The following is a 12,510-nucleotide window of genomic DNA, read 5'->3' as shown; positions in this document are numbered from 1 at the left end:
GCCCTAAACTCCACTCTGTCCTGTGCCAATCGCACTGTCTCCGACACTCCCATCCCAATTATCCCAGTCACTGAATCAATCCACCTCATAGAGGGCCTTCGAAGGAGAGTCCTTATAATATTATTATTATATTATTATAATATTATTCCTTGTTTATCTCAAATTCATATTTAATTGAGCGTTATATAAATTTATTTACTAAATCTGTCACTCCTACCCTAAAAAGAAAAAATCTGAATCTCTCAGTGTCCATCACCACCCAGCACCTTGAGCACCTTCATTTGGTTCCTGATTTAAGCGTTGTTGTTGTTGTTGTTGCTGTTGTTGCTGTTGGCTGCACTGAGGTGGCTACATCTCCTCGTAACCCTGGGAACAACAGCTCAGATCCTTACCCCATCCTGCACCAACTCTGCAACCTCCAACATACTCAAGCCAATTATTGCAGGCACTGCGCCTTTTCACTTCTTTGGGAATCTTCCTCTTTTTTGCCAACTCTGTGCTTATTCAAGTATGATGTCTTTTTCCCAAGGACTGGGCCCTCCTGACAGCATGCCTGAAATCTGTGAGGTGACATTTCACCATCTTTGCCTCTCAAGAGCACCCCGATTATACTTTCTCCAAGACAGTTACTTGGTTTTACTGGCAGTCCATGGCAGCCAATACTCTCTCCTAACTCAACAATTCAAACACATCGATTCGTTCATGTTTTTAGTTAATGTTCCAAATTCCACATGCAAATGAAGTCATTGAAAATGCCATGGCTTGGGTCAGGTGCACCTTAGTCTTTAAATGGAATCCTTGTTCTGTAGTACTTTAAAGAAGTCCTTGACAGCAAAATTGCTCAAGGCAGCATATCTTTCGAATTCTTGACTGTTGTCACTAGGGGAGCTATTATGATTGATTTAAACATAATCTTCAAGAGTAAATGGGAACAATATTCAATGATGAGAAATAAACTTTAAGTCAGTACTGATGGGGATTGACAAATACAATCTCTATGGAGTATGTCTCATTGAGAAAAATCCTCACAGTGTCTACAGTGGGATTGAGCACAGCTGAGAATGTCAGGATGGCGCAGGAGCAGGCAGGGTCTCTTTCTTTTGTACATGGGGCCACTGTGAGACAGAAGAAACTTGAGGCACCTAACAATAGCATGGATCAGGGAAATAGAGAAGCAAAGCACCTTCTATGAAATAAAAAAATGCAATAAAAATCATAAGTATACTCATTTTCAAAAACTTCTACCATAATTAATGTATATAGCTTGCACAATTAAAATCTAAAACATGTTCCATGCCTAAGACAAAAATAATATTTCCCAGATTTTTATAATTAGCTAAGAACTAGAGAAACTTTGATTACATTTTATTTTGGTATCTGTGGTTCTGGTGTGATTGATTCACCTCAACTTATCATTCTCTCCTCTTCTCTTCTCTTCTCTTCTCTTCTCTTCTCTTCTTCTCTTCTTCTCTTCTTCTCTTCTCTTCTCTTCTCTTCTCTCTCTTCCTGTGTGTGTTTTCTTATCCCTCTTTTGTTTCCCTCTCCCTCTTTCTTCTAGATACCTGAACAAGAATAAAGATCTGACAGTTATTTCCAAGGATGCATTTGAAGGAGTTTGCAGTGGACCAACTTTGCTGTGAGTAAGACATCAAGAGAATATTTGTCTTTTTTTTTTCCTTAGAAGGGAAGAGAGAGAGTAAAAGGAGCCCCTTTGTTCATAATGTTAGATAACAGCTTCTTCTGATGCTTTTATGACTAGATGTTCAGGCTACTCCTAAAAGAAAGTCCATGCTCTCTGAAACTCAGAAGTCCCTATCCTTCAACATGCCAGTCAGGCAGCCACGTCTATGTGGACAGAGAGGTTCTCCTGTGGAAAAATAATAGCTACTGAGGCTGCGTCTCGCATACTTTGGGAATGCTGCTGCCAGGAGGGACCAATCATTTGAGAAGGATATCATTTTCAGAAGGGTGGAGGGAGAGGAAGACCCTGGATGAGATGGATTAACACAGGAACTGGGGTAATTGGGGTAGGTGTATCAGAGACAGTAAGATTGGTTCAGGATGCAGCAGGATTCAGAGCTATTGAGCATAGATCTGCCATGAGTCATGGTCAACTCAAAGGTACATAACAACAACAACATGCAGACATTACTCCTCAGACAGTGAACCAACATTATGTGTGGCTGTCATGTTGAGCAGCTTTCAGCAGAACGTTAATAATAAAGATGTATGTCTTAGTTACATAATGCTACTCTAATAAATGGTATACATGGGTGATTTTAATAACAGAAATGTATTCTTTTCTCATTTTAGAAGGCTAGAAGTTCATATTCAGGACACTAGTTCCAATGAAAGGTGGTCTCTCTCTTTCACTTTCTTTTTCTTTTTGACAGCTCTTGGGTCAAGTCCTTATGATCAATCCTGCTAGGGTCTAGGAGCTTCTAAGCACAAGGACTCCAGATCCAAAGGATATACGTTGCTCCTGGCTTTTCTTCTTGGTAGCACTGAGGTCCCTCTCTCTGCTCACTTCCCTCTTCTCTTATCTCGTGTAAGATAAAAGATGATGCAGCCTACATCCCAGGGAAACTTGCCATACATGAATCAGGATTGTGACCTGAGTAAGGGTGTTATAAATATCCCAGATTAATCCTAGTAAAACTTATTGACTGGTTCTATCAAATCAAAATATGAGAGATGATTAAACCACAACATAACTGCCAACCACTGAGAATCATGGCCTACTCAAACTGATACATACTTTGGGAGGCATATTTCAATCTATGACAATGCATGAGGAAGAAAAAGACCTGGAAATCAAATTCCAAATAAATCAGCCAATGATAGCAGTTAAATGTGCAGCCGGCTTTGTTGCTGACTCAGAGCTGGTCAATGTTTTGTTTAGTTTCAAGTGGGATCACAATGAATTTGGAGCCAACCACCACAGAGCAGGATGGAGGACCCCAAGAGGAAGATCTACTAGAAATCTTATATCATTGTATCTGACAGATTTGACAATTTGAAAAACTAGTTTAGGATGAGTTTTGTAGAACTTTTGGGGGGTGTGTGTGAAGACTGAACAAAAGATCCATTTGTATCCAATTATGCAAGCCAAAGAGAGAGACAGACATATCATGAAGAAGCAAAAAAAGTTTTACAAGAAAGGAAGTGAAAGGGAGATGATTTGGAAAGATGGAGGGCCAGTGAAAGAGAAGAAAACCCTCAATGAGACCGATTGACACCGTGACTGCAGCAGTGAGCTCAATGTGTCAGAGGTGATGAGGATTCACAGGGTGGGAAATGGCTCAGGTTTGTTGTTCGTAGGGTTGCTGTGGGTTGTACTTGACTCTATGGCAACAACAACAACAACAACATCGGGCCTAGCAATTCACAGCGGAGTGGTAAAAACCAAAACACACAATATGAATTTAACAAAAGTCCTCTAGAACTATTTCAAGAGTTGGAGGAGTGTCAGAGAGGCTTTGCACGTGTCTATAGGGTGACAGTCAAGTTCAAACCCATTGCCTTTGAGTCAGTTCTGACTCGTAAAAACCCTGTAGGACAGAACAGAACTTCCCATAGGGTTTCAGAGAGTGTAAATCCTCACAGAAGCAGACTGCTCCATTCTCTCCCAACCAGTGACTTCTTGATTTGCAGCCAACTTCTTTAACCCCTGTGCCACCAGGGATCCTTGTAGGGTGATAAAAAAAACCTAAATCCTCAGCTTAAAAGGTAGAGAGTCAATGGATTAAATAAAAAACTGACAAATCAAGAAATATTGACAAGTACACAAGGAAACTCCAGAAGTTTAATGCGGCTGTCTCAGGGTCATCAGAAACCATATTGTGAGGAGCTGGAGTGAGGCCTGGTGTTTGTGTTATAGTATTTCTCATGTATATTGAATTTTGAGAAAATAAATGTATTGTTTTAATTAAAATTGAAATGTATAAATAAAATAAACGAGGAAAATAGAAATGTAAGCTTTTGAAGGAAGGGGGCTGCAGAAGGAAAGAAAAAAATGAAGAGAAGAATCTAGTCTCAGGCCTCAAATCCGAGCACAGCTTTTGCCTTATTTGTTGATGGACAATGCCTGACTGTGATCTCCCTGCCTCATTCTATATGGTCTTCAAAATCTTTCTTACTCTATAGCACATATTTTCTCCCAAAACTAGATCCTAAGGTCATGGAGAAAAGCACCTTCTTGCTGTTTTTGACCTCTAGACCTTGAATGAGACGTCAAGTACTCGACGCATATTTCATAAATTGTAGCTGGACAGCTACTTGGTGCAAAAGCTAAATTTAGGAACATCTTCGAGTTCATTTAAAGCACAAAGAGTTAGACTGCACATATTTCTACTTCTTTGTTGTTGTTGTTATGTGCCATCGAGTCACTTGTGACTCATAGCAACCCTATGTGCAACAGCCCTAAACTCTGCTGTCCTGTGCCAATCACACTGTCTCTGATACATGCATCCCGATTACCCCAGTCACTGAATCAATCCACCTCATAGAGGGCCTTCCCCTAGTGTACTGTCTGTCCACCCTACCAAGCATGATGTCCCTCTCCAAGGACTGGTCCCTCCTTACAACATGTCCAACGTATGTTAGATGAAGCCTCAGAATTCTTGCCTCCAAGGAGCCGCCTGGTATAACCCTCTCCAGGGTGAATCTGTTTGTTTTCCTAGCAGTCAATGGTACCCTCAATACTCTTCTCAAGCACCACAGCTCAAAAGCATCAATTCTCCTTCTATCCTCCCTAGTCATTGTCCAACTCTCTGATACATAACAAGTGATAGCAAAGACTATGGCCTGTATCAGATGCACCTTAGTCTCCAGAGAGATACCATTGCTCTTCAGAACTTTGGAAAGGTCCCTAACAGCAGACTTTCCCATTGCAATACATCTTCTAATTTCCTGGCTACTGGTGCCAAGAGTGTTGACTGTGGAGCCTAGCAAACTAAAGCTGTGAACAATCTCAATCTCTTCACCATCCATCCTGATGCTGCCAGATGGCCCAGTGGTGAGAATCTTTGTCTTCTTGACATTGAGCCTCAGTCCATATTGAAGGCTTCGACCCTCTACAGCAAGTGCTTCAGGTCCTCCTCAGTTTCAGCAATCAGGGTTGTGTCATCTGCATAACGTAGATTGTTGATAGATCTTCCACCAATTCTACCTCATAAAAGGTTAAAAAAGAAACAACCACCAAAAAACAAACCAATAAACCAGACATCTTTTAACAATCAACAACAACAACAACTCCCATTTTACTGATTGTATTAACAATCAAGCCATTTTGCATCTTTAACCACAAATATGATTAATATGCCAGGTAGAGTTGTTATGATTTTGAGAGATAGAGGAAGATTATGAGACAAGGGTGAGTTATAAATGTCTTGTTGTGTGTTGTTGAGTCAGAAGCAGCCCAGAGCTGCCCCTCCAGCAGGTTTTCAGAGGCAGTAAATTGCACAGGTGGAGACTGTCCATCCTTCTCTTGTGAAGCCGCTGGTGGATTTGAGCTGCTTGCCTTTGGAATTGTAGCACAGCTTTTTACCACAAGGCCACCAGAGCTCCCAGGTACTCATGTCATGATTTTGAGAGATCTGCATATTTTCAGTTGTCACCAGCATACTTAGGGGACCCAAGAAGAAAGCTATTTTCCAGGACGTGTAAGTCCACAGGGGTCTCAGAGTGGAGATATTTGAGTATAATTGTGTCTCATATTCTGGAACTCCTAGTTGAGCGCCCAGTGGGCAGGCAAGTTCTCACAGATCTTAACACCTTTTATAAGTCTCTTAAAACATAATCTAATTTGAAACAAGTACCACCACAGCGACCGAAACAAAGGGCTTTACCATGGTGGCATTGATGAGGACAGCACAGGCCAGGGTGAGGGTCAACCTGTTGTTCATAGGGTCGCTATGAGTCATAGTTGACTTGATGGCACATAACAATCACTTTCACTCATGTAGAGTGAAAAGAAATACTTGAATCTTTGCTATTTTTAAAAAAGCCTTTTCAAATTAGTTTAATAACATTTTTGCTTAGTGACTTTTAAAGTCAAGGTAGGTAATCTCATTTTCTATTTTTATACTCTCCCTTTTTTTATTACCTTGCTTTCTTTTAATCTTATTTTGAAAGATAATACGTTTGTATTAATAATCCCCAAGGAAAGAACCCACTGAAATGCAATGCCTTTCATAACAACAGTTCTCTAAGGTCTAAATTACATAACCCACTTTCACGAGCATTAAGTTTACTGTTGAAAATTACCATAATCGTCCCACTTACTATTTATTACAAGTATCTCCTAAGAAACAAAATCTCTATGATAATATCTCTCAGCTCCTGTGCCTATAAAAACAAAATTTAAAAATAAGCTTTCATTGCTATTAGTTGATGAAACAAATTCTTTTTAAATCCACGGGTGTTGGTGCTGCCATCTTGGTATAAAAAAAAAATTTTCTTTACAACCCTCATAAGACTATAACTTTAAGGGTCTTAAAAATCAGGACAGAGGTTTTTTAACCATGCAGGGATCCACAGGATGTTAAGTATATTATTTTTTAAGGTTACTCCTTACAAAGATTTTTTAAATATAATTTGTATAGTAATATACATGGATTTTATTTGGTGTGCCATGTTCTCCCAATCAAAGTTTAGAACACTTTCATTATTCCAGAAAGTTTCTTCATACTGACCTTTCCAAAGATAAGCACATATCTTTTATTTTAAATACGTTGTTGAGTACCATCAAGTCGAGACCAACCCATAGCTGACTCTGCAGCGGGTTTTCAGAGGCATTTATCACACAGGCGGAGAGTGTCCATCTTTCTCCTGCAGAGGAGTTGGTGGATTTGAACTTTGTCCCTTCGAGATTCAATGCAGTTTCTTACCACTAGGACACAGAGCTCTAATTTTATATATAAGAGCCCTGAAGTAGACAGTGGGAGAAAGATGGGCAATCTCCTCAATGGGCAATCTCCTCCCATGCGAATACTGCTTCTGAAAACCCGCTGGAGGGTCAGCTATGGGTCAGTTCTGAGTTAACAGTTCACAAAAAAAAAAAAAAAAAAACCAAAAAAAACCCAACAAATTAGACAGGGAGGTCTGGTGGCCTAAAGGTATAAGTTGTGCTGCAATCCCAGAAGGCACGCAGCTTTAATCCACCAACTGCTCTGCAGGAGAAGGATGGACAGTCTCCTCCTGTGCTATTTACCACCTCTGAAAACCCAAGGGAGGGTCAGTTTCGTGTATTATTTGCTCAGCATAGAGATTGAATAAATACGGAGCAAGAATGCAACCTATCTGGTAAAGAGAAAGATTAGTAAAGTAGAGGGTGGTGCTTACTGAGATGGATTGACCCAGTGCAACAACATCTGGGCTGAAGCCTATCTACTCTTGTTGAGGATGTTGCAGGATCTGATGATAGTGTTCATTCTGTTCTATACAGAACGAACCAGAATCAACTGAAGAGTACTGAACAACAATAGTATCCTTTGGACTAAATTCATCTTCGGCTTTACCAAATATGTTGTCCTTCTCCAGGGCCTGGTCTCTCCTAATAACACAGGCATGAGGCAAAGTCTTTCTCCCTTCCCTTTAAGGAACACTCTGGTAGATGTGTCTTCCGACACAGATTTCTTTGTATTCAACGTTCTTCATTAACATCCTAATTCAAAGGCATCAATTCTTCCGTTTTCCTTACTCACTGTCCATCTTTCCCGTGAACATAGGGCAATAGAAAATACCAGGGTCAGCGAGCCTTCGGCAGCATATACACACAGAGAAGTGCATCATTGGCTACCTGGAGTGCTGATTGTAGATCCTTGTGAAATGAAAACTTTAACATCGTGACCCTTTCCTCCATCTGTCATGTTGCTTATCCTGGTGCCGTGCTCTTCTTCACATAGTCCAGCTTCTCCGATTATTTGCTCAGCATGCAGACTGAGCAAATATGATGAAAGGTAACAACCCTGACATACACATTTCATAATTCTAAATTGTACCTTATCTTCTCATTCTGTTTTGATCTGAGCTCGGGTTTCCCCATGAGCACAAGTAAATGTTCTGAAATCCCTAATTTTCACAATATTATTCATAATTATTATAATTCAAACAGTCAAATGTCTCCACATGTCAATAAAACACATTTCTATGGTATTATCTGATTTCAGCCATGATCCGTCTGGTGTTAGTGATAATGTCTTTCATCCCATCACCTCTTCTGGGTCCAGCTTGAACTCCTGGAAGAATATGCTGCTACACTGACAGCTCTGGCTGTTTTTGAATAATCATAATCAAAATGTTACTTTCATGATATATTTGTGACATTATTCTCATTCTGTTGGATTGGATATACTTTATCTGAAATGAGCACAGATATGTATCTCTTCCAGTCAGTTGGCTAGATCACTATCTCCAAATCTTGGTCTAGGTCAGTGAACACATTTAACACTGTGTTCATTCTTCATAAGATGTCAACTGGCATTCTATCAATTCCTAGAGTCTTGGTTTTTGCCAGTATTTTCAGTGTATCTTGGATTATTTTTTTTCCTCTTCAGTGTCATTTGTTCTCGATCATATGCTATCTCCTGAAATGGTTAAATGTAAACCAATTTCTTTTTTATCAGGGACTGCTTGTTCCTTCCATCTTCTTTTGATACATCCTGAAATGTTCAAGATTTTGTCCATAGAATCCTCCATTATTACAACTCAAAGCATGATTTTTTTTTTCTTCAGTTCCTTCAGGTTGAGAAATGCTAGGTATAGTCTTTCTTTTTTGGTTGTCTTACTCCAGATCTTTGCACAGGTAATTATTTCACTTTTCCTTCTGGGGCTTCCCTTTGAAATCTTCTGTTCAACTCTCTTACTTCATATTTCCTCTACTTGCTTTCTCCCTTCCCTACAGTCTAGGGCAAGTCTCAGAGCCTCATTTGATGTCCATTGTGGCCTTTTCTTTCTTCCTTGTCATTTTCTTCAGGCGTAATGTCCTTGATGTCCTCAACTTTCTGATCTTCAGTTGTTGGTGCTCAGTGCGTTCTTGAGATAGTTTCTAATTCCAATGTTTTGGTTCCCATGAAATTCTTTTAATTTTCTTCAGCTTCAGGTTTAATTTGCATATGAGCAACTGGTCTGTTCTACACCAGCCCCGACCTTGTTCTGACGATGTTATTGGGTACATCTGTTGTCTAGATCCGTAGATGTAATTTCTTTTATTCCTATTATTCTATCTGATGAGGCCTGTATGTCTTGTTGTTGTTTATGTAGATGAAGAGGGCATTAAAATGCTCTCATGCTTTCTCTGGTGTTTCATCTCCACGTCTGTATTTTTTCATCAATTCTTCTCCTTTCTCTTCAGCTTTCACATTCCAACCACTAGTAATTATCAGTGTGCCTTGACTGAATGTTTGATCAATTTTAAGGTACAAAAATAAAACCAAATCCTCTATTTCTTCTCTTTTGCCTTAATGACTGGTGTGTCAATCAGAATAATAGTCTATTAAATGTTCTTTATTGTATTCACATAGCTACTTTCCCTATCACTCACAGCATGGTACTTGAGGATAGATCTTGAAACGTTATTTTTTTCACAGTGAAGATGACACCTTTTCTCTTCAATATGTTGTTCCCAGTATAGTAGATCATATGATTGCCTGCATCAAAATGGCCAATACCAGTTCATTTCAATTCAGCAATTCATCGGAAGTTGCACTGCTAATCCAAGTGTCTGGCTCTCTGACAATTTGATGCCCCCAGTGACTCCAAAGGAAAAAGATAGACGATATCCTTTCATGTGATTTACAGCCTCAGAGTCTTGAGTCAGTTTCAGTTCAACAGCAGTCAGTTTTGAGAACCCCTAGAATATGAACCTTAAAACATTCCATTTCATTTAGACAGCTTACAATTTTCCTAGCCTTATACTTCTTACATTCCAATTACTAACAGATGTTTACATTTGTATCTTCCCATTTTTCATTGTACACCAGCAAAGGAAGATCCTGAAAACTTAACTCCATCCACTTCATTAAGGTTGACTGAACTTTAAGAAGGCAAATATTCCCCTGCCATTTTTTAAGTGCCTTCCAACCTCAAGGACTCACTTTCTGGCACTATGAGGAAATTCTCTGCTGTTGTTCATAAGCTTTCCACTGGCCATTGTTTCACCACATTCTTATTCCTAGTCTGTCTGATCGGAAAATTTGTCTATTGTGTGTGATGCATCTAGTGTCTGGAATCCCAGTAACATCCGCAGCAGAGCAACACACTACAACACGCTGACAGATGAGTGTTGGAGTTCCAAGATTAAGGGGAGTTATTTGAAAGGTGTGTTGCAATTCATCACAGTTGATAGTCTTCTTTAACTCACTCCCAAGCCACCATGCTTGCTCTCTTTTGACTCTATCCATGATCAAGCCCACTACCATCGAGTCAATTGTGGCTCATGGGAATAATCCATTAGATTATTCAAGACTAAATCCTAACCAGGAAGAGACAGACTCATCTTTCTTTCACTGTGAGGTTGGTGGGTTTGATCTGCCAATCTTCTAGTTAGCAGCCAACAGTTAATCTACTCCACACCAGAACTCATCCATCTTAACTATATTAGTCCTAGATATATTTGTCCTCATGACTTGGCTAGAACTATGCATATGTACCTCTTGGCTATTTGGGAGGCACTGGACCTTTCTCAGAGAAATCAAAGCCCAAAACCAGCGCAGAGCTCTTGTCTGCTTGTCTATGTTCTTGCTAAGTGGAACCCAAAAAGCAATAATCTTGGAAAGAATAGGAACCTTCTGGAGGGAAATATCAGAGGGGCTTAGTCTACTAGTGAGCTCTGCTCACTGACTGAAATGAGTTTCAAGTAGGTCAGAAAGACTCTTGTATTGCCCAGCTTGCAAAGTCAAGTCAGACCTACGGCAAAGGAAGTAACTTGTTGGAGAAGCAACTGAAGTAATCCATTCCTACCAAGATACACACACACACACATACACACACACACATACAAACACTCATTCAATGACAGCAAAGGAGAGTCAATAGTTCCCTTTGTGGCATAGATAAGAACTTCAAAGAGGAGGAATTGACAATTAACCTTTCAGAATTTTGTAAATGCTGGCTTCTTGCTCAAAATAAGATAATCTATTCTTGCCTAGCATCTTTAAAGCATATGAATTTATAAAAAAAAACAAAACAAAACAACCGCATGAGACTTGGTTCTCAAAATACTCTAATGCATTGATCAGTAGCATCCCTCACTACCACAGCCTCTGACAAGAGACATCTATAATGATAGAGAGATATGTTCTGACAGGTAATCCCTGACTTCCAGTGGAGGTTCCATCCTGATGACTCTGTTGTGAACAAGTGCTGACAGACGTCCAATACCTTTTCGTAAAATAAATAAATAGATAGATAGATAGATAGATAGATAGATAGATAGATAGATAGATAGAAATCATGTTCATTATTACTAAATTTTATCACTTATATCTCTTGAAATCCAACTCTTAATTATCTGTGAGTGAATATCTAAGAATGATAACACCAGCTACTTGTGTGGTGCAACACTGTAGTAGTACATATTACTAATGATAAAATGTATCCAAAAAAGCAGATAGCCATAAATTGGTTTGTCATAACTTGGACACCTCAGAGATCAGAGCCTACCTGTGTTGAGAAGTCATTTGTAGTACTCATTGGCTGACTGACTTTTAGTGGGAGAGGTGTGATGGCATTACGGCAAAAATCCTCACAATGATACAAATCTTTGTATTTCTTCTATCCAAGACAATGCCTATTATTCTCATTAAATAATTTTTCATTAAATAACATAAAGTTCTCCAGAGGGCTAGGGACCACTGTCTTCAGTGACAATGCATTTTCTATCAAGGGATTACATCTGAGCAGTTCTTCTCATATCTATGCCTGGTCAAAGAGTAAATGAAAATGATTTTCACCTTTACTAAAGAATAATTGCAAAAAATGTTCCTTTACACAATGAACGCTAACTGAGTGAGAGTTTTTACCTGGATAAAAAAACAAAGAGCTCGAAAGAATAGCAGCTGCAGCTGAATCTGAATCCTATAGTTAGCAAAGCTTATGAGATTTTACTAAGTCATGTCAATTCTGAACAGTTAAGTTAGTCAATTCTCATTTTTATCTAGGAATCCTTGACACCAATGAATCTTAAGAACAAAAAGAAAATAGCAGCATATTTATTCTTTTACTGTTTCTCTTCTACAAACTTTGTTGTTCTGTGCTGTTAAGCCACAGTTGTTTCACAGTTCATCCTCCAGCATCAGTTTTTAAGAGACTGAAAATCACACGGGGAAAGACACCATCTTTCCTTAGAAGAGCAGCTAGTAGATTCTAAGCTTGTACCTTGGGGATGGTCACGCAACTCCTTACCCACCAGACCACCAGCGCAACACTTTAAGTTAAAATTAAACACTAAGCATCATGTCCTCCAGGGTCACCCATTTTGAATAATATTGCATGAGTTCCTTGTTTTTC

General features: G+C 39.3%; 1 protein-coding gene across 1 annotated transcript in view; it reads left to right on the top strand.

The window, feature by feature from the left end:
- TSHR (thyroid stimulating hormone receptor) overlaps positions 1 to 12,510 on the top strand; it is a 216,985-nt gene that overhangs the window by 174,012 nt on the left and 30,463 nt on the right. Inside the window, exon 8 of the mRNA XM_006884633.1 lies at positions 1,559 to 1,636. Coding sequence (XP_006884695.1) covers positions 1,559 to 1,636 — 78 coding nt within the window. The remainder of the gene's footprint in view (positions 1 to 1,558; positions 1,637 to 12,510) is intronic.

This window comes from Elephantulus edwardii, unplaced genomic scaffold (assembly GCF_000299155.1).
Source record: "Elephantulus edwardii isolate Elephantulus edwardi_28Jun2011 unplaced genomic scaffold, EleEdw1.0 scaffold00037, whole genome shotgun sequence".
Taxonomy (NCBI): Eukaryota; Metazoa; Chordata; class Mammalia; order Macroscelidea; family Macroscelididae; genus Elephantulus; species Elephantulus edwardii.
This window is presented reverse-complemented; position numbering and strand designations above follow the sequence as displayed.